Source organism: Cylas formicarius, unplaced genomic scaffold (assembly GCF_029955315.1).
Source record: "Cylas formicarius isolate icCylForm1 unplaced genomic scaffold, icCylForm1.1 PGA_scaffold_6__28_contigs__length_40554024, whole genome shotgun sequence".
Taxonomy (NCBI): Eukaryota; Metazoa; Arthropoda; class Insecta; order Coleoptera; family Brentidae; genus Cylas; species Cylas formicarius.
Genome location: NW_026844347.1, coordinates 24,584,269 through 24,609,356, shown reverse-complemented (window position 1 = coordinate 24,609,356; position 25,088 = coordinate 24,584,269). Strand labels below are relative to the sequence as shown.

General features: G+C 34.4%; 1 protein-coding gene across 1 annotated transcript in view; it reads right to left on the bottom strand.

Moving 5' to 3' along the window:
- Positions 1-24,797, bottom strand: part of LOC132703172 (titin homolog) — a 59,932-nt gene extending 35,135 nt beyond the window's left edge. The window contains exons 1-2 of the mRNA XM_060672302.1: positions 24,623-24,797; positions 4,004-4,054 (exon numbers count right to left, since the gene is read on the bottom strand). Coding sequence (XP_060528285.1) covers positions 4,004-4,025 — 22 coding nt within the window. The 5' untranslated portion in view covers positions 4,026-4,054; positions 24,623-24,797. The remainder of the gene's footprint in view (positions 1-4,003; positions 4,055-24,622) is intronic.
- Between the last annotated feature and the right edge of the window lie 291 nt (positions 24,798-25,088).

Genomic DNA, 25,088 nt, shown 5'->3' with positions numbered 1-25,088 from the left:
AAAGTAATTCCTATACTATTTCAATTTTAATGACTAGCCAAAATGATAAACAACAAACGAACAAGTAGACAAATAAACCAACCACACAAAAAGCAACTAAGACGAATTGTAAGTATTTGTAAGAAACTGCCTCTTATCCATTAACCAAAACTAAAGTCTTAATGTAAGTCAAGAAAGTAGATGTCGAGCGTCTGAATGAAGAACTAAATGATGATTAAATTTAATCGCGGTTCTACGACAGAGCCCGATCAACATTTCAGTAGAGGAACGTCAACAAAACAACTGTACAAAAATAACCGTACCTGGAAGGTTTTTGTCCTTTTCTTTAAAATACGTTCGCAATTTAACGTCGAATTAAAGTCAAAAACCTTTGGATAACGTCACAGTCGCTGCCCATCGAAAACACTAACTTATTACTTTGTTGCTCCTGTGTGGCGCAAAAACGCGTTTTGTTGATCGGTTTCCAATCAGCTGATGGCAAAAAAGGGATAAGATTCGCGCCGTTGCGACTTTTAATTAGCGTTTTTAGTCGGCAATAGTGATGAAAAGCTGTGTTTTGTCCTTTAATTGCGCCATTCACTTCTGTTGAATTGGAGACAAAGAAAATTTCCAAGTTTCGAAGATTTGTTGACCTACACACTTTTTTTGAACTTACGCTTGCCGCGATTTTCGCAGCTGGTAATCATTCAAATTCAAGTTTTTAAAGATTATTATAGAGAAATAATAAATAAATCTCATCACGCTTATGATCAAAAATAATTATAATTTTTAAAAAATGACCCTGGCGCTTTTAAGCTGCCTTTTAAGACACTAACAACTTTATAATTAGGTACTTTTTGTTTTTTGTGAAAATTTTTATTTCTGATATTATAAACGCACAACGTGGAACAATACGTTTGTTTATATTAATGCTTGATACTCGCAGAGGAGGCCCTGGATAAGATCGCTCCGTAAAGTGTAAAAATTTCAAACGCATTTATGTATTACAAAAAGTATAAAGAATGCAGAAAAAGATAGAGACAGAACATAAGACAGAATTCGTCCCTGTTTTATAAATGGAAGAGGCATATAAAAAGTTAAAATATTGTAACTGTAAATATGTAGCAAAAAAAAAGTGGAAGATTTTAAAAAGTCTTCTTACAACAAACAAAATGTGCCATTTTCAGACATGAATATTGGAGAAACAGAAGAAAATTTTAATAATTTCTCTTTTGTTAAAATATATCTTTCAAAACATGCAAGTATTGAAGTATTTCTGGTTTCTTATATTCTTATTGCAATTGGTAGAAATGCTGATTTTAAATTAAATTTCTTTTTATGACCTTATGCTGGTTTGTAGGCACGAGTTCAATTTTCTTAGTGTCATTGAATTTCATTCATAACTCTAACACAAGGAACGTTGCGTATGAACGAATCAAGCAATCCTTTTTGATTCTCCGGTTTTATCAGTATACAGCATCAGTTATCTCAGAACTAGTGAAAATACAACAGAACAGAACTAATTGGTTACAATACCAACTGGGACAAATCATGTTCATCTTTGATCTCTGCTATAATTACTAAACCAACCGATCTACGCCAATGTGTGATCCGAACAGATCGGAAGAAAAATTTCGCTCACAGACCCACAACAAAAACAAAACACAGCGCACCATATACGTGTGGAATATCTCGTTTGGATTGAGAAGAGAAGAATCTCTCGCTCTGTAACGGGTTTCAGCATTAACCGTTCGATTTCGATTTGAAGAGATTTTACGGTGTAAATGGGCACCATTATCGGTCGTTGTAAATTGATTTTTTTTTCGGCGCGGACCGGAGAGAAGAGCACTCCGGCTGGTTGGAAATCGCGTATGTGTGTTTATATCAAGTGAGGTACGCAGAAATTGAAGTTTTTTTGTCCACGTCAGTACAGTTAGGTTTAATTGCCGTATGTTATGAATCAGAGTGAGCGGGGCTAAAAATCGAAATTTCCTGTATTTAGTAAGTAATTAGTCCGTAATTAGTAGTGAATAAATTCCGACTACATAGATTAAAGGATTACGAAGTTGTTAATTTGGGCAATACCTCCCACAAGGATATAATTTTGACATTAATGTTTCCATATCCTTTTTATAAAACTTCTGGATTCCTCCTGCGTCGGTTTTTGTTCAGTCGATTTTCGCTTCTATATTGTTTGAGGGGGCGGAGCTAAATGAAGGACATTAATACCATCTCTGAAGACTGATTCCCATATCGGTGACAGGTAGAGAGCTGAGTCGCGGGTAAGATTGTTAGGTTGTTTATAGATTTCTATAGACTCTCGGATTTTTCATTGGTAGAAGAATTGATTACATGCAAGAATTTTAGTTTTATCCAATAAAATTTTATGACCGGTTTCGTGATTGTGTTCGACAACTTCTGATGAGTTTATTTGTCTTAGTCTTAAGGCTCTTTCATGTTTTTTGAGCCTAGCTGATATTTTTCGTCTGGTTTCTCCAATGCATTCAACTGGAATTTTGTCTTTCACGGATCGAAGATGTTAAGAGATTTTTGGACAAGTAGTAAATCTGGTTTTTGACGTTATATTTCTCTAGAAATTTTGATATGCGGTCAGTGATGTTGTGAATATAAGGAAGAACAACAGTGTGCAAGTGTGAGATTGCTTTCGGATTCACTGCTATTAGAAGGTTGTGGTGAAGTGTATTTTGTAATCGAACGCTTAATATCTTTAATGTGGAAATTGTTTGAGAGAAGAACAGAGGTAAGGTGTTTTAATTCTGGGTTCAATGACTCGGGCTGAGATAGGTTTACGGCTCTGTAAACAAGAGAGTTGATAACCGATGATTTTTGGGCCATATCTTGATGTGGCAGATATCGGTCTGTGTCCGTAGGTTTTCTGTAAACACAATGACCCAATGTTAGGTCTGATTTTCTATAGAAATTTCTTTTTTTAAGAATGGGGGGGTTGTTATTAGTTTCTATTTCAATGGTGTTTATGGTATGGTATTTAGCTCCGCCCTCCTCAAACAATATAAAAGCAAGTACAGAGTAAAATGCGAGCCAGTTTCAGTCAAGAAGAAGTCAGCGAAACGTTAGCTAATTTGGGTCAACAAAAACCGACGCAGGAGGAATCCAGAAGTTTTATAAAAAGTATTACAGTAGCCTGTGGAAGTTTCTTCGAAAAAAAATCAAAAATCCATATTGTTACAAGATTGTCTGCAGACTTGTAAGATATCATTAACATTAAGATCCATTTCTACAAATACAGACCGTTTGTGGCGTCACTTGTATAATATATATAAAATATTTTCCTGCATTATTAAGGAAGCAAAAATTAATACAACATATTAATTAACATGACTTGAAAAAGAACATTTTAAACCAATATGTGACATCCAATATTATTAACACAACATTTCTAGATTTTTTTGTAGAGAGAATGGCTATTATTTATGTTGTGCCACATATCGTTTTCCACAGCTTTTGAAGCAAAAATTTATAAATTCCAGCGGACAATGATATAGATAGATCATGTAAGAATGTAATTCTTGGGTTTATTCGATAACTAAAAAATATAAATTGGTGATATATTTTTTATAAATATGTTTTTCGTCCATATAATTGCGTACTTTTAAGCTAGCAACTAATTCAAATGTGATTAGATCCATATAATTAAATGCAGTGACGTGCCCAGAGGCAACCAATTATTTGTCAATAGATTTTTTTAGTAAGGTAGGCGCTCAAGAATTAGCCTTTTACTAAAACAAACAGATCTGTCAAAATAATCAAAATCGGCAAAATGATGATGATGATATGACTTGATCGAAAAAAACACCGTTTTACCCTTGAAACAAACAATTTAGGATAACCCTAGAACTTTCAGATCTTTTGGAACACTCTGCACAATTGAATTTCAGTTGGCCCATTTAAACATCCTTTGTTTGTAAAAAATATGTGTTTAGGGATTTTCATTGATTTATATGCAACATGGCCTATGAATCTTTTCTGACGTCTTTATACCTACCTTTTGCTATCAAGGCCAACATAGTGACATGAACAAAAACTGCGGGCTCACCTGAAACAACAAAAGTATATTTAGATGCATTTCATAGCACATACCACATTAACAAGCACAATTTTCGTTCTCTTTCTAACACCCCCCAACTCTATCATTCTCTGCAACATTTAAACTTAAATAATAAATATAATAAATAAAAAATAAATTTTTCAATCTTTCGAAATATGAAATTAACGTTACCTTCAAATCTCAAAGTTCGATTACAAAAACTTAGGCATAAAAGTTTAGCGAATTCATAAAAAGGAGTTATTAATTTTTTTAACTTTTACTTAATATTTTTGGAAGTGTTAAGAAGCAACGCCGCCATGTGTAATGGTTTCAGAATAAATGCGATCTAAAACCTTACAGTTTCCCAAAGATGAGAGTTGCAACGTCGCCGCAGAACTGTAATTCTTTTTGTGAGTATGACAGTTGTAACTATCCTCGGCGATTCAAAATTTATTATTCGTTCACATTCTTCGGTTATGCGTGGGCACAACACTTGTCGTTGGTACGTTTTCAATACGACCCAACTATGTATTCACAAATTTACGGCATTGTGACAAAGAAACATTTACACGATAAACCTTCTACTCCATCATACAGAGTGTCACTGTAATTGAAGCATAAAAGATCAAAACTAAATACGAAATGTAATTTTCCAAAGAAAGTTTCACACATCTTAGCTTACAAATAAGATCTTAAGAAGCCAAAGTATGATTGATGATTTGTATATATTAATAAATTTGAGGTGCCTAATATAAATAATTTAAAAGTTGGTTAAATATTTCTGCACGTTTTCATTAGTTTCTGTTGTTTTTTTAAAAATCGAATGAAACCAAAGCGGGACCCAGCATGTTACAATTTTTCAGTTTATTTTGGCGTTCTTAGAGCACGGAATTAATTTGGTAGCAGTTTTTTTGTTGAAAAGAAATCTCAAAGATATTCCGATTTTTCATACTAACCGACAATTACAAACAGGGAACAATCAGATAACGCCAACAGGAAACGTGAGTCTATGACCACCTTATATATTCTTATAATGCCAATTCGCGAATTGGCCTTGACTGTATATCATGTTCCCAAGTGTTTCAGCGCCCGCAGCACACATCCTCACGCAGATTTTGCTATCGATTCGTTCTCACCGATTTGCGTTAATGTCCCGATTCATTGCTCTACTACAATATTTGTATGTGTATGTATCGTGACACTAGATTACTTTCAGAACTATGTAGAACCAAATATTAGTTAGAGTTAAGATAGTTATAATACCTGTCCATGAAACCATTAACGATTTTACTAAAACTAATAAAATTAAAGTAGTGAGCTACCAAACATACACCAAAGTCTGACGCTTAACCGATTAAAAACTATATCTACAAATTTTGGCTCTTGTTTCGGGAGCACTGTCTTATCCTTTCCACAATCAAATGAAATAATCAAGATGCTTGTGGAGAAGGGGGAAGATCTCCAAAAGCAGAGTAAAGATAAATATTCATCGCACTCGAAAGGAAAGAGCAGTATAGATATCCTACAATGATTTATTTACAAGCAGCACGTATAGGAATATAGTAATCACAAGTCTTCTTTCTGACTTTTGATTCTCAACATGCGAAAACGACATATCAGACGAAGATTGGTGATATTCCAAATTACGTAAGGACATGATTTGCTTTTTAGCCTCTGAAATTAGCACATACTTTTCTTTTCATACCGTTGAAATCGGATCTGAGCATTTAAATCAATTAAAATCGGTATTTCAAAGTGGCGCGCAATGACCTTGGAAGTCATCTTTTCCGGTAATTTTCTAGTTCATTACGTAATAATTACTCTTAATAACGTCCGGATAAAAAAAACGAAAATCTTCGCCACCAGATTGGTCTTATTAGCGGAGATCCATTGCCATCGATGGAGAGTCTGTTACGGATTAATCAAGTTAATTGGATATAATATCAGGGCGAGCGGATTCTGACTAAATCGGATCGCGGGGATTAGGAAAGCGCCGTGTTATATCTAGGAATATGTCATATTTTGACTAGGCAATTAATTGCATCTTGTGTTGATTTGTTATAATTTGATAAGTATCTTATTAAACCAGTAGAATGTAGACTGAGGAGCGTTCATTCAAATCCAGCTCCCCTCCACTCCAAAGAAAATGGTCCGGTTTTAAATTAATGCTCGTTGACTATAATTCAGAAAAAATATTAATTTCACATTGAGTTGAGTGAGGAACAGTTATTTTTGCGTGTATTTAAACGCACAGCGTGCAAAATCACCTGAGGCTATCTCTCAGAAAAGGATGCATTTCGACTTTTTAAAATTTTCAATTAAGAAATATGCAAAATATGAGATTGTGTAACCAAAATGTAAACCAGATACCGAGAAATAAATTTTATGGTGAATGATTTTGCTTTGATATCAAAATTTCTTATGGTAGGGCCGGAAAAATATTGCAAAAAAACACTATAAAAGATGGTCTAAGTTTAATTTCATCCGACTTCGTTCCATCAAATAAAAAGCGAAAAGCGAATTACCCACGTGTCTTAAAATCCTAATACCGCAAAACCGCATTTTCTTGCACACAATTGCGGAATTCTGTAAAAGTAGTAAATGATATACGGCGTGTAAACCACTAACCGCAAGTTCTTTAATCTAATTCTAAAATTAAGGAGGAAACTGTAAGGAGTTTCCTAACAATTTCTTAGAGTACATTTAAAATATACCGAAATGCCGATATGAGTAAAGTAACATGAAAGATTCAATAAAATGAAGGAGGTAAAATTGGATACTGGGTACCCGTTTTTTTCTTTGGATCAGATTACAATTTAGCAAACGAACAATAAATGGAGATCAATATTTTCATTTTTTACATTTCATAAAGTAATATAAACATGAGTGCATCTATATATAGCTATTACATTATATAGCGACCCTACTACAGTAAAAATTAATTGATATTTTCGAAGAGAAGGGAATGATTTTCCAAGCATGGCTCTACATTTCACCCACCAACGTGCACTTTGTGCCTCTAGATTTGGTATTTAAAATTATAATTAATAAATAGCCAAGTTCATTCAGTCGTATTACTAAGTTTACTAATATTCCCCATCTCGAAGTTGGATTGCAATTCTAATTAGGAAAGCTCCTCTACATCGATCTTCTCATGATTTAATATTTTAAGCTCTTATAACAACATCGATAATTTCACTTAAATCACATATAGCAGTGTGCTGCACTGTGATACAGTGGAGGCTGCGAGCGAGTTGTGGTGGTATGAATCTGTTATATATTTACTCATATATTTATTGTTAATAACTTAACTCTGAATTCTGCCAATTTACTGTAGTATGATAGTATGATACTTAATTTGAACCAAGAACCAAAGTGTCTTCTGTCTAAATAAAAAATATATTTATTTTACAAGACGCATTCTTCTCATAGCAGTTCTTACAATTCTCGTTCTCAGAAGTTTTTCCTTCTGTCGAATACTTTTCTTTCTCTCCAATTTGGCCTACAATGTAGCAGTAGGAGTGTGTGATGGTTGCCCGGAAATACCCAAAGGAAGAACGTAGAATTTAAGGATTTTCAAATACAGAAATGATCAATCCGTGCACAGATTTTTGCAAGACATTTTTCTTATTCCTATGATTGTTAGCGACATTCTTTCACATCCAGTGCGCATTCATTCATTGTGATTGACGATTCTCAATAACATAGTTTCATGGCAAACTCAGTAACCAAATCATCATTCTAGTTTGATACAGGGGTACCTAGCAGACTAACGCTTCGGGTGGTGAAATAATAGCAACCCAATATTATTGTAACACGAAAGTCACTATTGATTGGTTTAGGTCTATTCGTTCCCATTTCGATTTCAGCCCGCGTAGGCGATTCACATGTGCAATTTATACGAGATCCTCGGCATGGGTTGCGGTTTTACCGTTAAGCCACTCTTACATTTGCCTAATAAAATAAATTTGCGATTTATCTAAGCGCAGAGCGACACGCGGACGAGCAACCCGACGTTTGTTGAAATCTAGTCTTACCGTTGTGTCGTGTGTTTGTGTATGTGTGTGTGTGTGTGTGTGTGTGTGTGTGTGTGTGTGTGTGTGTTTCAGCATCAGGTCTTTTATCACCTGCGCTTTTCAGCCGACCACAAACCGGGTAGAACTGCAAACAAACCGAGATAAAGAACTGATCGCGCGATAAACGCCGCGACTACTATTGTAAGTTTTTTTTAATGGAAAAATGCATGGTGACCACATGAGGAGAAAAACTCACGCTCGTTAAAAATAGCTTCGTGATTATTTCCGAGGTTTAAGTTTAGTTATAGTCATCATAGCTGGCTTCCGCTGTCTATTAAGCTACAATTCCGAGTTTTTGTCCCTCCATTATCAAGTTCAGCCCTCACATGAAATCTCCTATTTTGTGGGAAACATTTTAAGAATCTGATCCTCGTCATCCCCAAAAGTCAATTTAGTACATATACTATTGGAGTTTGTCATGGTAACGACTAACCGGATGTCGGCTAAACTTTTATTCGGGAATATTTTTATACATTATAAGTATAAATATGTCGATTTCATTGTTCGCAAATTGATTGTCCATAAACACTGTTGCACAGAAATCGACAACATGTGTTGAAATGTGCACTTTAGCTTGGAGTAAGCAATGCAACGAAACTAACCAAAACTAACCGTGGGTGCAGTTTGACGAGACGTTTTCCGATCAGTAGTATTTTCTTTTCCATTTGGTATTTTTTCTTTTTTTTTTTCGTAATAATAAGTAAGTTGTGTAATAGGGTCAGTTGATCAGCTTTCTGACACTGTTTTTGGTACAGTAACACAATAGAATATCTGTATATATGGACCTTTAAGTTCCACATTTCGAGCTGCAAGTATATATTTTCAATTATTTGAAATTTAGATATTATGCTCCCTATTGACCACCACTTTTAATACTTTTCTATTACTAATGGTTTTTTGCATACATTGAATAACCGAATAAAAATATTGTACAACTTGCTGTCGTTTTAGCTGGTTTTTAAAATATTTAGAGCGACTTGATATATAAAAGGGCCACTATTCATACAAAACAACAAGACAAAAAAACAAGCAACAGAAAATTGGATCCTGTTAGCAGTTTCTGCTATAAGACGTAGTGTTGTATTTTAAACCTTGGAAGTAGGTGCAAGGTTTGTCTTATAAGAAAACTGAAGGTCTAAAATGGGTTATGGTCGTTCATAGAAGCTGCTAGTAATTTGTCGGTAAAAGTATCTTAGCAGGACTGATATCTGTTTTTTTTACATACAGTAGAGTAACACAATAGAATATCTGTATATATGGACCTTTAAGTTCCACATTTCCAGCTGCAAGTATTTATTTCAAATGTAGATATTAGGCTCCCTATTGACCACCACTTTTAATACTTCTCTATTACTAATCGGTTTTTGCATACATTCAAAATATAGCCTTGAATATCTCCTGCCTACTTAAATTGGTGATTCGGAATAAAAATATTGTACAACTTGCTGTCGTTTTAGCTGGTTTTTGAAATATTTAGAGCGACTTGATATATACAAGGGCTACTATTCATACAAAACAACAAGACAAAAAAACAAGCGACAGAAAATTGGATCCTGTTAGCAGTTTCTGCTATAAGACGTAATGTCCTATTTCAAACCTTGGAAGTAGGTGCAAGGTTTGTCTTATAAGAAAATTCAAGGTCTAAAATGGGTTATGGTCGTTCATAGAAGCTGCTAGTAATTTGTCGGTAAAAGAATCTCAGCAGGACTGTTATCTGTCCAAAATTTTATACATCAAATATTGATACATCAGTAATGGAATGGAATGGATTGAAATTTATTCCAAGGTATAAAATCTATAGTCAACAACTTTGCAGATATAATAGCGCAATAATTCTGGATGTGGATTTGCTGATTGGCGACTTCCTCGGGCACTTCACTTCACTTCAGTAATGGTATTTCCTTATACGACTAACGTTAATCTTAAAATGTAAACCAAAATAGCCGCAACGGAGGTTTATGGCAAAATATAAAACGGAAAATTTAAAGGCAGCTATCAAAGTTTACGATACGATTTAAGCGGTTTTTTGATTTACCTGACAAGTCGGTACCTAATACCAACACTGTTTTAATTGGTGTTATTTTTTTGTGCAAATTTCACTAATAGTATATCGGCATTTAATAAGGCTGATATTTGTCACGGAAAACAATTTCTCAATATTGCGCCGCGATAAATATTTTCCATTGTTTGATTTCAACTCGTGCCAAATACAAATCAATTAATAAGGAATCTATTACGATTGTTATGTTCTTTTGAGTGTCGATTGTTCACTGACGGTTTGCATACTAAACTTACGAATTGCTTGTGTCCGCCTCGGCACTGGATGGTATTAAGGTTAATGTTCTTTTTTAGCCCCATTATTTAAACTGTAATAAATAAACTCCAAATGAAAGTTTAATTAAAAATTCTGGAACTCAAGATTGAGTGCAAGAGGTGGGCTGATAGCAACTCCTCAATATTTGACTGTTTCGGATACCTTAAATTATATTTAAATTATTGTTGACTTTATAAAAAAAATGTTAATCAAGAATTAAAAATAATTTTGTTGAGACTAGATATGAACAGTTTTCTACTAACCTTTGTTTCAATTACGTTGAACAGAATTAAATCTTAGCTGTCAGTTATTAAGCTATATCAGCTTTTTACTCAAAATTTGAAAAAAGGAGATTTTTTTCCAAAGAATTTTGGGAATCTGAGATAACTTGAAGAATTAAAAGTGATTTAAACATTCAAGTGACAAAGAACACCAGACTAACTAAAATTACGAAAGAGTTTATACAAGGTGTTACTTTTCTGCATCGATTTAAGTAATTGGTCAAATTTACGAGCAAACGTCACTGTGTACCGGCTAATTATAAAAGTTTGCTCAGCAAACACGGGACCAATGAGAAGAAATCATATTTTAAGAGGTTCCCATCATAGTTGTGTGTGTGTATCGTGTTTGGTTTTGTTTACGGTTTCTTTGTGTGAAAGAATGTGTACCGGAGTGTGAGTTTTCGTTGTGGGAAAAACGGCTGAGAGGAATAATTTATCTTGAGTACCATTGCCGTTTGCTGAAGAAGATTGGTTTGTTTGTTTTATGTTATGCGAATATACGATTAATTTGCACAAATTGCGACTTACCCGCACTATCACACGCAAATAACGATTCCACCTTCGATTGGGGTGTGAGATGAACAAATTCGAATTCAAATTTGATTAAAAAGAGAGCAACTCAAACAGTACGCACTTCTGTATAGAGATAAGTTATTAAAGAAGAATGTCTGGCATTGTATTTCGGAAACGGTAGTTAAAAAAATTGAAAAAATGCGTCTCTAACCCAAAAAACCAAAAATTAAATTAGTTAGTTATATGAACCGTAATAATATTTCAATTTGAGCTACCCTATCAAAGCAGATTCACTTTTTTTGTTCGATTATACACGATTTAGCTGTGCAGCCACGACCATATTCACCTATAAATTTTATAAAACAATATCAAATTCTCAATTCAAGGAGCTTTCTCAACTTTCTCAATATTTGCCATCGATTCAAGAGATACTTCTTGTTCATGAAAGTGAGTTAAAAAAAAATCGTAAAATATGGCAAATTGCTTATTTGTGCTAAGTGCCTTCCCTAATGGTTTAGCTACCACTGTCGAAAATTATAATTTTGAAGATGTCGGCCCACATTTAGTTTTTGAGGATTCTTTCATATTGCCAATACAACCAACCAATATAAGCTGCGGGTTGTGTTTTAAAACTCTAGTAAGATCGACCCATGGTAGTAATAGTGGTCATTAAACACTACCCCAGATTTTTGAATGTCCTAAAATATCCCCATTTGTTTAAGCCCGAACGGTTGAGAAATCTAAAAGAAACTTTGTCCTTTTTGTAGAATACGACTACAATATAAAATTCTGCGAGGAGTGAAAAGGCAACTAAAATACACGGACACCATCTGATGGGCCGTAGTATAAGAGGCGTTCAGTACCAACTGGTTTAAAATACTTTCAGGCTTTAATAACATAGCCCGAACCAATCTCTATGGTGTCGACCAACGTACCATAATTTCAAACCAGATCGTTTTGATAAACGATTTTTTCCCAACTACCGGAAGCTCAGAATGCAAGATGAATTAGATACTAAATATAGTAGGTTATTAAAACAGTTAAAAAAATCAATTTGCATAAGATTGTTATTGATACTTTATGGGCATTAGCCTGCATTAAATCAAGTTTTAAATAACCAGATAACTTGTAATAAATCTTGTAGAATTTCAATGGGAAATTATATTTTATAGCTTTTCGCTTTAAGCAAAGCGTCCGCGAGCCGACATTATACAGGGTATCTTCATAATACCCGGCAATGCATCAGCGGATTCCTAATAACCGCCGTTAAAAGTAATTAATACGATCGAAAATCGATCGGGGCGGGGTCGCTGACCTCTAGGCGGACAGTGCAAATGACAATTGTAATGAAATTCACTACCCGAATGCCTCCTATGAAATTTTAACAGATTGTTAACCGTCTCTTTAACGACGACACTTAAATATAATTTCGTGCGTTTAGATCGAATTTCATCCCTAAAATGTTATACGCTTCCGCATGGATCCGCAGGCAACTGCCATTTCTTTCTCTGATCCACAGCTGCCTTTTGTGGGTATACAAATCGTAAATGCTCCTTTTGACGCAATTATAAATAGACTCGTGCTCAACTTCTTTCTTAAACGTGCATAAAAGCGAATTTTCTTATCACCTGGCAATATTTCCGTTACAACGATAAACGAAGTTAAAATAGTTAAATAGTGGTGTTTCGTAGGGAAATAATATAAATGGAAAAGTAATAATTAAATTTATTATTCATTGATGCGATTCCAAAAATTGGTGAAATTTTGGTATTTTGATAGCGTTTCATTTATGAAAATGGTTTTGTGTTTAGTTATTTGTTACCAATAACCTTACTACCAAAGTATTTTATTTTTATTCAAAGTGTTATGCCATTTGGAATATTCATTGTGACGAAAAATAAGATACGCACTCATCTGCGTAACATATACACATTCAGAAGATTCGTTGGATTGAAGATTTTTCTTCAAACGAAAAACTAAAACGAAAATTGTTTAGTGGGAAGAGTAACCTTTTTCAACTCTAACCCAAAGAAATATTTATATGTGTATAAAAGAATAAATTAACAGTAAGAGCCATTTCTGTCTCGATTTTGATTTTGCAAAAGCGGACACAGAGGAGCATAAGACCAGATTTTTTTTTTTTTCTATTTTTAAGCAGCGGTATAGTGCTCGCTAAGTTAAGCATTTTCTAAAATACAACATAATATTGTATACTTTATTACCAGTATTATTACTAAAAGATTATTACAAACGTATTCTTTTCTATTTAGATTTTAAAGCAAGGAATAGAGGATTTTTGAATGCGTTTCTTCGAGAATCAATATAATTTTTGTCATCTAGTCCTTGGAATCTCTTTTTACATCGTTACTAAATGTGTGCCACTAGTAGATATTAAAAAAAACTGGAAATGGACATCCAATCAAATAGTCTATTTTTCACATAGACTAAAAGCAAGTAAGTTAGACAAAACGACTCTTTAATGATTATGAAAACCGATGACATGAAATCTCAGAAGATCCATCCAAAAAGAACCTATTCGTAAAAAATATATATGCACGTAGGTAGATATTATATTTTATCTAATATAATGGCGCAGAGAAAAGTAATAATAGTGTTATCTTAGGTGTTGTATACTTAGCGCAGTAAACAACTTTTATTTTACTTGAAGTAAGAAAACAATTTTTTTTCTTACTAAACAACTGAAACGAGATCCATTTTATCTTTTAAATGAATGTTCTATGTCCAAATCTTTAACACAAATATACATTGCAATATGTGTTATTTATGTCGCTGTAGTCGGAAAAGTCCGCGACGCTGGTATTCTGTCTGGCCACTTAATTACTAATTTATGCGGCAATCTGACAATTTTATGCAAATCGAAGCGTCAATATTTATGTAATCGGAGAATCTAAAAATATCGACTGATCGGTTAGAATATCCCGAATTGTCGCGAATCCTTCATATTGGAATGTCGATTTGTGACGATTAAGTGTGGACCGACCTTGTCTGAATTACGTTGCGGTTTTTTATGATAGCTTCTCACTACGGAAATCCCGTAGACAAATTCTCGGTGTTTGGTATGAAAGTGGGTTAAATATCTTACAAGTGACCCATAATTCGTGGAAAAGTATTCGCGTCATTTGTACGCTCAAATTAACAAAGTTTATAGCTTGGGACGGCGAACGGTAAATTTCATTAGCACTTTAAGAATCGGCGGTATTGATGCAAAACCTTACGTTTTTACTGTCAACGTCCTACATATTTTGTGTTTGTTGCGAAAAATTATTACAGATTAACGGGGATTAAGACCAGTCGCAAAAAAATCAAATAAAATCTTAATTAACTCTGGACGGTAATTAAGATCGGTGTTTATGATGATGCACCGGTGTTACACTGACTCCAAAATTGTAGATTATATACCAGCTTAGTTCATTACAGTTAAGGAGAGTTGAATTTTAGCTTTTCTGTCACTGCGACCCAAAAGATCTATTGTGACTGCTTCCATAGATTCCGTTTCCTTCTGTTGTGCATTCAGTGCATTCTGGCAGACTCATTAGGCTTGGATACTTCTTTAGCAGGCAGTGCTCCATCTCTAAACATTTTCTTTCATGGCTTAGCAAGCCTGCTGTTAACTTTGCCGATGGACTTCTGAATAATTCCATCGCCTGTATTTGCCTTTTTGTTATCCATGCTTTGACGGATGCTTTTTCAAGGGCACGACAACCCAAAGGGCTTCTGGTCTAATCGTGAACTTTGATGAGCCTTCGCTGACTATATTGTCGGCGCGTTCGTTACCTTGGTGGCTTTCGTACTTTGATACCCACGGCAGGGTCGCTCTATTCTGACTTGCCATTTTGCTGACTTGTGACAATGCAATACTTGCTTGGATGCTATTTTAATGGATTTCATAGCTTTTATTATCGATTAACTGTCAATGTAGATCGCAATCTGTTAGACCAGACTCGTTCTGGGCTTAGTCCTTGTTGAGATTTGCCCTATCGGTGTAGCGGATTTTTTCTAATCTTAATTAATTAATGGGCTATTATTTCCTTGCCTAGTTGGGAGTCCTGTAATGTTTAACAAAGCAGTAGTTGGGTGTAACAACTCTATATTCAGCCCTAGGGTATTATCGTCTGTCTTTATCTCTTTGTGTAGTTTGTCCTGTTTGTTGCCCCTTATTGCAGTTATTTTATGTAAATATAGAAGAATATTCTTAACAATTGTTAATGACTATGAGCTTTTCAAGCAATTCTATATATGACATTCTTTTGTCTTAATTTTTTTGACACACTGAAGCTTACAATGTAATTTTTCCAAAAGTTAGAAATGTGCAAGAGTGTTTGAGAATATTTATGGTGCGATTTTGATGGACGTTTTCAAAAATTATAGAGGGCCTGGATATTTCATGGACCACTGAAAAGCTGGGATGAGTTAAATACATTCTAGCTAGCCCGACGTAAATGGTTAATGAGTAAATTATAGATTCATATATTTTGCATTGTTAACTGTAAATTGGTCTTTAGTAGTTATCAGTACTATGGAAATCGGGGCAGGATTTAGTTAAAAATTGTTTGTGCAAAAATATAATTTTTTTATGACTAAAAAGTACTAATAGCGCTACAACTCCAGAAAAGAAGGTAAAAATGTGTATTCCGAATACTGCTATATATTGTTCCCGGAACATTTAAAACACAAAAAATAAAGTAAACTATGCAAAAAAAAACTGAATTTCGAAGCACTTTTTCTTTATAGACAGGCCTGAAGAAAGAAAATAAATAATAAAAAGATAAATATTTGAGTTCTCCTACTAGTTGTGTATATCAATAAATTTCGGTTAGTTTTCGTTAGCTTTCCATATGTGCAGTCGAGTCATTCATGTATCTGCTCAAAGCTATTTGGAAACATATTTTTGATTTATTTACCTAGTTGCCAAGTACAGTAGAGTATTGAATACCTGGGATAGATTGTAAATGTTTAAAAGTAATTGTAGCATGTACAATACCAATGGTTTTGCTACATTTAATTCAATTTAATTTAATATTTCAATAAGCATGCAACAACGGCGACGAGACTTTTAAAACCCGCTGCCATAAAAACCCAGATACGAGCAATCATCTTCGGAAATAACTCATTTTTGTTCCCTCTCGCTCCGAACAATTCAACCAAGTTACAGCATCGAACAATAACCAAACGTTCTTCCTATAATTAAATGCCAATAAAAATAATAAAAACAAAGCCGACAACAATACGACGTCGGCAAAAGGACCTCGGGCGTTCTTTTTTTTCGCTAGGATCCCGCCGAACCGTTTGGTTATAGTTTGCTCGTCCGCAAGGTCGAGTGATTCACTCGAATTCTTAAATGGATTAATGAAATCAACCGGATTGTTAAGGATGGAGTGTGGCGTTATTTCCAGCTACGCCGATAATAAAGGTAAATCACCCAATCCGTCGACCATTTAGCCGATATCATTGCCATTGATTACGACGAATTAGAACGCAAGGTATTTTTCTCGAGTTAAAATTGAACGCATAAATCATAAAATTCCTGCGAACTGTTCACCCTGCGCGAGTCAACTAATGAACAGGTTGCAAAGTGATGTAAATATAGCTCGGTAAATTTTCTGCTTCAGTTCTTCTCAGAAACGAACAGGGTCGGACTATACGGCCTTATAAATTATGAAAAGGAATCTTTTCTGCTGAAGAAACCATATAGTTATTAGATAATATAGTGGCCCTGCTACGGTAAAACTTGATGGGGCGTAGGAAAACAAACAAACAATCGAATAAACCTGCATGTCAGAACATTTAAAACAGCAAAATATCTAAACATTTTTTTGATAAAGAAGTAAATTAAAGATTTGAGAAGCCTTTCCATGAATGGCAAAGCATCCATTCTCACGCAGGAGGGTCGTACTCTCGATAAGTGCAGCCAAAAATGGTAGCATCCGTACCTACTAATGTCCCAGTTGTAACACGGTGTCAATGTGTAAGTGATTGTGGTACGCAACCTTCGAGTGTACAGAAAGGGCTATTAGAGAGTTTTCAGTGTATGCAAAAAATTTGGAGGTACTCATGCTGCCGGTCGGGTTAAATCACACCAAGAAGAACAGAAACAGACTGCTCGACTTGCGTTATCTCAATTTTATTAATAAAACGAAACAAAAATTAAAAAATAAAGTAGCGCGATCTATGATAGATGTGTATATTTTTCCATTTCAACTCCGTTATCGCCTTCTGATTAGATTTGTACAATATTTTCCTATTCCCATATTGATGGTTTTAGAAAAATATTCATTACTGCCATGAATTCGTAGAAAGCCGAAATTTTGGCCGTGTTCTGTTAAAAGACGCGTGTACTGCATTATGGAAAGAAGGACGTACGAAAAATCCCAACGATATGTCACGACCGTAGATAATAAGAATGTATGTATTTCGTGAAAAAACTAGAGTCCGTATCTGCACGCGAGCGCCGTGCGTTCATTCATGTATGAAATGCAGTTAATGCAAAATGCATATTATAAAAGTAAAAACACGAACTGGGCATAAAAAATGCCTGCAGAGTTAATAGTCGGCGTACATGTTAGTGAGACTGCGTTACAATTTGCTCACATTCTTATGTTTATTTAATGGTTCATCAGGAAGGTGCTTTTATGTCGGTCTCAGTTCTCTCTGAGTTCTCCGGTTTTCGTTGGAAGAAGAATGGTGTTGCGAAGTCCACAGTAATATTTATAAGAAAAATGACTACGCGACTAGTTTCTGCGTAAAAAATTGTTACCTATTCGACAGGTAGTCGACTGAAAAATACAATACTTTCATTATGGGTCACACTGTATACTAAACCTACCTTCAGACGAATAAGACAAGTGCCGCTATTTTCTGGGCTTTATCAAGGGCACGAAGCAGGAAGTCCTATAGAAAGTGCGAAAGTCGCGCGTGGTCTAATTTTAACAATCTGATCCTTGAAAATTTACCGCACTTGGGTTGGCTTGGTTGTCAACTTGGAAATGGAGTTTTACTAAATAAATTGAAATTAATATCGACGACGCATTGAACGGACGAGAACCTTTATTCTCACCGTTAACATCAGTATTTTACTGTGTTGACACACACTCTTTGCATCATCTCGTGACTATAACCACTAATCACACAATAAGTTCCCACGACGCCGAATCGAGAGACCGTTCGTCTCACTATTTACCCAAAACTCTACGAAAACAAATACAAATTTTGTTGGCTCGCTTTAAAACGTTAAGTTGGATCTTTCTATGCGACCTTTTAAAAGACTTTCTGTTTTTAAGTTCGAATACGCTCTTATTCCCTGTATAAACATATTTACTCACTGATGGTAAATTCACTTTATTTGTCATTTCTTAATATGCTATTAAAAGCTCCGAACCGTCTTACATTGTTAATGCAAAAAGCTTCGTATTTTCAAAATTGAGTTTACTGTCTTATTAGGCTTTCTGTGTTAGACAAAATAACTTGTTAATAAATATTATTGCGTAAACTACATACGGATTTCAAATCTGTAAGTTGGCGTAGACTTAGCCGATCAGTTACTATTATTTTTTTGTTCAGTACAAGTGTAAATGTAAAGGAAACGAAGGAAAACCAAACAATTTTTTTTCTATTTTAGCAGCTACTGGTCAGCGGCTTTAAACGTGAATTTGTTTTTTTTTGCATTTCATTAATACCCATTCCGAGTCGACAGGAAATACAATTTATATTCACGTCAGAATTACTATATTACAAACTGTCACAAATTTTAGGTGGAACGAGGTGGATTAATTGTTAGATAAAAATGGTAGAGGCAATTATAATTTCGTAATTAAATAATACATAATAACATACCACGAATTTGAAGACAAATAAGAGAACCAAAAACGTTGTACTAACCAAAGCGACTAGAAGATACACTTTCTGTTATTTCTTAAATTAGCTTGCAAGCAAAGAACAAGTTAATTTTTGCATACAAACAGGCGCGGTTGCCTATTAAAAAATATTCTTTTTCTTCCAACATTTTTTTCTAAAAAACTGTTTTAATTTATTCGCAGTTACACCTATATCTATACAGTTCACAAGTTTAAAAAAAAAACTAAAATAATAAAGCAACTTCCGGAATCGTAAAAGCTTGCTAACTTATCATCTAAAAATATTGCGCAATAATTGATAGTTGGCTGGCTGTTCGAGCCACTACAAAATTGATCTACCTACGTCACTAAAGTTGCATTAGGAAACCCGATAAATTAGAATCCAAATCTCGCCGAATTTTCCCGCCACTAATAATCATGAGCGCAAACACTCTACCTGCAGCTGTTAGTGAGTCCTATCTCGAAAATGGCCGTAATAAATGTCAAGTTAAACAGAAGTTTGGTTCAGATAGCAACGAGCGCGTCGAGTGTTGAATTCGAGTGACCCGGAAGCGACGATTAAAATCGAGTAAAATTCAAAGAGGGCTGTGAGGGTGAAATACGGGAGATAAACCACATGGCCGACCACATGTGTGTCGCTGCGGTGCGTGTATTAAACTTGAAGTTTTATTCATTTCAAGGTTACTCTGACTACCATTTGCCATTTACACTAAAAATGGCCTGGGGTTTTTGTTTAATAGTTTTTAAGACGTTTGAGTTATAATCTTTTTACTATATGTTTAAAACAACGTCAACAAGTGTATTTTTATTTGTTTTCTCATCAATTATGAGTTGGATTCAATTAAGGTTGTTCCAGCGTGTTTTTAGGCAGTTTATTTCTATTTTTGAACTTTTTCACTTAGAACCTAGTGCTGGGTTCTCAGCTCGTCAGTTTGCTGATGAAAGGGAACCACAATATGTATGACGGATATTTTCAGGAGATGTTAAATATTAAAGAAATATTAAAGAAAAAATCGTTAAAAGCAAATTGCAATGATCAAAATTGAAGAAATTGTTGGGGGAGTCAGACTAAGATTTAAGATTTTAATGTTCAAAAAAAGTCGTTCAAATGGAATAGTGAATAAATATACAGGACATCCCATTTAAAAAAGTAATTTTTTATATTCATTTTGACGGCTGGAAACATATTACATCCTTACTAATGTAACCGACTTCCTAGCTTCTATGATAAAGAAGTTCTTAGATTTGAATTTGTTTACGATATTCCTTTTATCCTTTTTTTAAAATAATTCTATGCGAAAACCATGCGACCAAGTTACATTTTAAGCAAATTTTCATATTAAAGAATAAAAAGCTACAGTTTGGCAATCGGCAACTATCAAACTTTAATACGCTATTGACAATTTTTTACACATTGTTATTCACCTCGGCGCGATTTTGCACAAGCAATCAGCCGCATTAATTCCTTACGTTGCTAAACAAGGTTTCACAAAATTTTCACAATTAGCTCAATGCCAAAAATATATATTAAAGGTAAAAGCCTTATTTATATTCAGAATTGACATTCGTCGATCAAATTGCATGCCATGTTCACGCTGTTCACTAGTTTTCATTATAAGAACTAGGTATCTCAATTATTTAGCGAAAAAAAATATTTCAGATATGTATTATTTGAAATATAGAATCCTCCTTGCTGTAAAATGATTCAAAAATTATACCATATTACTACAGAAGAATTTAAAAGCAGGCGCTCTGTGCTGCAACTGCCGCTAGAAATGTGACTATAGTTTGTTATCAATCACTCAATATTACTTTCCACGATAGTAAATATTACATATCAATTCATTCCATGACCATGGAAGTTCCTTCAAAAACTATACAAAGAGTAATACCAACATATACAAAGAGAATATTTTTAAATTTAACTCAAATCCTAAATGATCCTAAAATGTGAAAAGTCTGGTTGTTAACACGATAAAATTTATTTGTTTAAAAATTTAAAAAGGGCACAATTTCTGACGAAACAAATGATACAGGAATATGTAACAATTCTTCAGACAAATTTTAATTGCTTTGGTTTTAATTTGTCCCTGTCGCTACTAACCGAACAACCCCCGTAGATGGATTAAAAAAATGCCTTCTGGCGTAGCTCGTGACTAATTTATATGCCACTCAGCTATCTCCTTCTAACATATAATTTGATTCCGATAATTCCCAGGACATTCCTTTACGTATGTCTCCTCCGTGTATATGTGTAGACGCGTGTGTGTGCGAGTGTGTCTATGCGTTATTCGTAGTATTTCTCCGTGGCAGGCAGTACGAAAAAAATGTACGAAATTTTTCCTGTGTACTCGAGCTGGTAGAGGTTAACCATTGGCGTAGGAAGGTCAGCTAAATTTGATAACATGTCTAATGCTTGGAGAGTGCTCAAATAGAACAGTGCAAAGACGTTTGAGGGAAATCTTCTCACTCCAGTGACTATAATCCAACCACGTTCCCATTGTTCTGATTCATAAATAAATCTACTACAACGGAATTTAGATATTTAATCATCTTCCTCAGTTCTTTAAATTAGCTTTTAAAAGTTCCGAAAAAAAGTTAATTGAAAGTCTGCAGGAATACTGCTATTATTTGACTTACAACCAAATGTATGGTCGCTTTTCTTTATTTGATTTTTTTTGCAAATTTACTTTGATGTAATTTTTATTATTTTAATGCGGAAGACATTATAATTATATGTATATATTAACACTGCATTGATTAGATGGTAGTAAAGTATTTAATTAATCATGGGTTGATACTTTAACTGGTATGACCTCCATTGAAATTTGAATGACCAAATTTTCGCCGAAAACCGTCGACCACGTCAATGAGTTCGGACAGAGGAGGCACGATGAATAAAAATGAGTTCTAGTCTTGTCGCAGGCATGTAGATCAGCTGTAAAATCGGGCTAAAAAAATCGAATACAACATGCGAGAACTTCTACAAAAGGCGCTCTAGTTTTAACTTGACCGACGGGATTTTGAGACAATGCCAAAACAATTGGTGTTCGCGCGTTGGCAGATACGCACTACTGACCTACAGAATAAGTGTTTTACTGTCGTTTGTTGTGTGTCAGTTTTGGGTCGCCAATCTGGTTTATAAGAAATTGTTATTAACATTAATTGCCTTTTACTTACGAGGGGCGCAGTGGTTATTTCTATTTTTAAAATCGTTAAACTGATTATTGTAGCTAAGATATATTCACGCATCAGAAAAATAAATAAATGTATATGCTTCGTATGAAATGCAGCCTGAGCTGAAGCACTATGCACAAAAAATATTATTTAATTTGTTGTATTCTGCAATCAATTTTAGACCTGGCCATAGCTTACCATACCATTTGATAGGGAATTACAAAGTATTAAATTCAACAATATGGAATTTAATTCAAATTAATCAAGATAAAGATAATTGTAAAATTAAACTATATTAAGTCACTTTGGACCACAAAAATAACATACTATGCAAGGGTTTCTATTTAACACACAACTCTGGTTCTCCTAGTACTTTGGAAGCCACTTATTAAAATAATTCTTGATAGACATCCGTCAATTACAAAAAAAAATATTTTTTTAAACACTTAATTCAGTCATCACATTCTGTGCATAGCAGATAACGGTGTTTTCTATGTATGTGTATGTATGTATATTATCCCGCAAAATCATACTTAAGTAAGCTCAGTATAGACAAATAAGCCTATAAAAGTAAGAAAAATGAATTCGCTTCCCCAGACATGACAATGACAATTAAAACTCAAATATAAAATTGCATTTTTGTTGTGCTAAAAGAAACAATTGCTGTGATAAATCTTTAATCCTGTTTGTTAAATATTACCAGGAATTTCCAATCGCAATCTAAAAATCTACGGAGAACAAACCTTAAAGTCAATTGTAGAGCGTCGGACTTCATTCATTTTATTATTGCCGAGACAGGTGAAGAAATGCGTTCACTTTTTTTTACAAGCTTTTAAGGATTGTTATTTTACCGGAGAATGTTGTTAAGTATTCCATTGAACCTGGTTTGCAGCCGTTTGAGCTTTTGTTTCCTTTTAACATTTAAGAAATATTTTATTGCTCTCAAAAATTAAAAAGATTTAAGAAATAAGCACGTACCTGAATAATATATTGAAAATTGATGTAAATTTCATTTTCTTTGTATATAATAAAATGTATTAAAAAAAATTACGTGAACAGAGATGTATGCACGTTTTCGTTAATAACATTTAAAAACTTTAAATCCAGAAAATGTTAAAATAAAAGTAGTTTTAATAGATCCTAATTTGCCAATTATTTATGAAAAAAATTATAAAAATAATTTCCAATCATCAGTAAAATTATTATCATCATAATAATTATGTTACTTTCAATTAAGTAAAAAAAATCTTCCGAAGTAGAAAAACCGCTTGAACTTGACATCTTATCTCGGTATCTCGGTGTCTTAAGTATCACCATTTGCATAACAGACTAAAAATTGACTCAACTAATTTTTACTATTACTACGAGTCCAACCTTGGCCACACCAAACTCATTCATAAAAAGTAGACGCTATGCACTTTCACACCTTTATCTGCGTTCGGTCAATTTGCATCTTTAAACACCGTAATTTATAACACTCAGGGTCAAGATTGTTTATATAAAATATAAGAAAAAACGCCAGAGTGCTGCACTTATGTGACCTTTTTCGAAAAAGATTCGCTTTTTCCGTCTGGGTTAATAAAGCAGTGTTTATCCTCTTGAGTCAATATTTGTGAACGTTAATGTATACTGAGTTGCGTGTGAAGAATTAAGAAAGACAAGTCACCCTCGCCATTGGGTAACAAAGATTTCGAAATATTATGTAAAAAGTGGTCGAAGAATATTAATTTTACTTCTTACAGCCTCTTACGTTTTTTTCTTAAATTCAATCAATATTTGTTAAAAATGAAAATTTCAGTTTTCTCAAGTTTTTTCATATATACATTTAAATTATTAATTAGCAGAATATTCTTCATTTCAATGGCGCCCAAATGAACCCAATAAACTCCTTGAAATATTTTTTCTAGTAGCGAGGAATCGGAGATATCAATGATGGATCACATCAGGAACTTCTGAAAATTTATTGAAAAGAAATAAAATATTCGGTTGAAAAGTCCGCTTGAATACACTGATTTAATTTTTTAAACACATATTTTTTTATTTGCACTTTATAAACGAACAAGCAAAATATATTAGACCAAGTAACGAATATTAATTAATTAATTAAATTTAAAAGAAAATACCAGCCAAATTGAACCGTTTCTAAAATTTTTTTCATTAAAATTTCCAGGAAAATATTTCACTTAAAGAATATTAATAAAATAGGGCGCGAGTATAGCATGCACCAAATCCCAGCCGAAAATTCACGTGCGATATAATCCATTCGGAAGGGCACTCATCTTAAGGGCACAACGCAAACCACTGCACTCTTACCTCTCTCAGAACTTCTTGAAAAGAAAACTAACCGCAAAAATCCACACGGTTTTATGAACGGCAGCCCGGCAGTCTTTAAATTTCACACTCGCGATACCTCGAATGAGGGGATGCTCGTCGAACAATATATTTGAGACGACCGCCAATATTACCAAACTTGGTGTAATGTGACGCGTCTCGTCCCACTGAGCGAATCTTCTTTGAACGAGGGACGATGAAGAAATGAACTCGTACGGAATAGCGCGGCGCTAGTTTAAATAGTCAGTGGGGCGGGGATACGAGACCGCCGCTGCTGCTGCTGCTGCTGATGGTCCATCGACGGCGACGCATCGCGAAGAAGAAGAACGTGACGTCGCGACGCCTGTCGGCGTCGGGCCCGAGGGTAGAGAAGAGCACAGCGGCCGACTGACGCGGAATTTGGCGTTTGCTTGGACGGTGCTGCCGCCGACCATTTGAGGCGGTTGAATCGCGAAGCTTAGTGCGAAACAGATTGAGCGG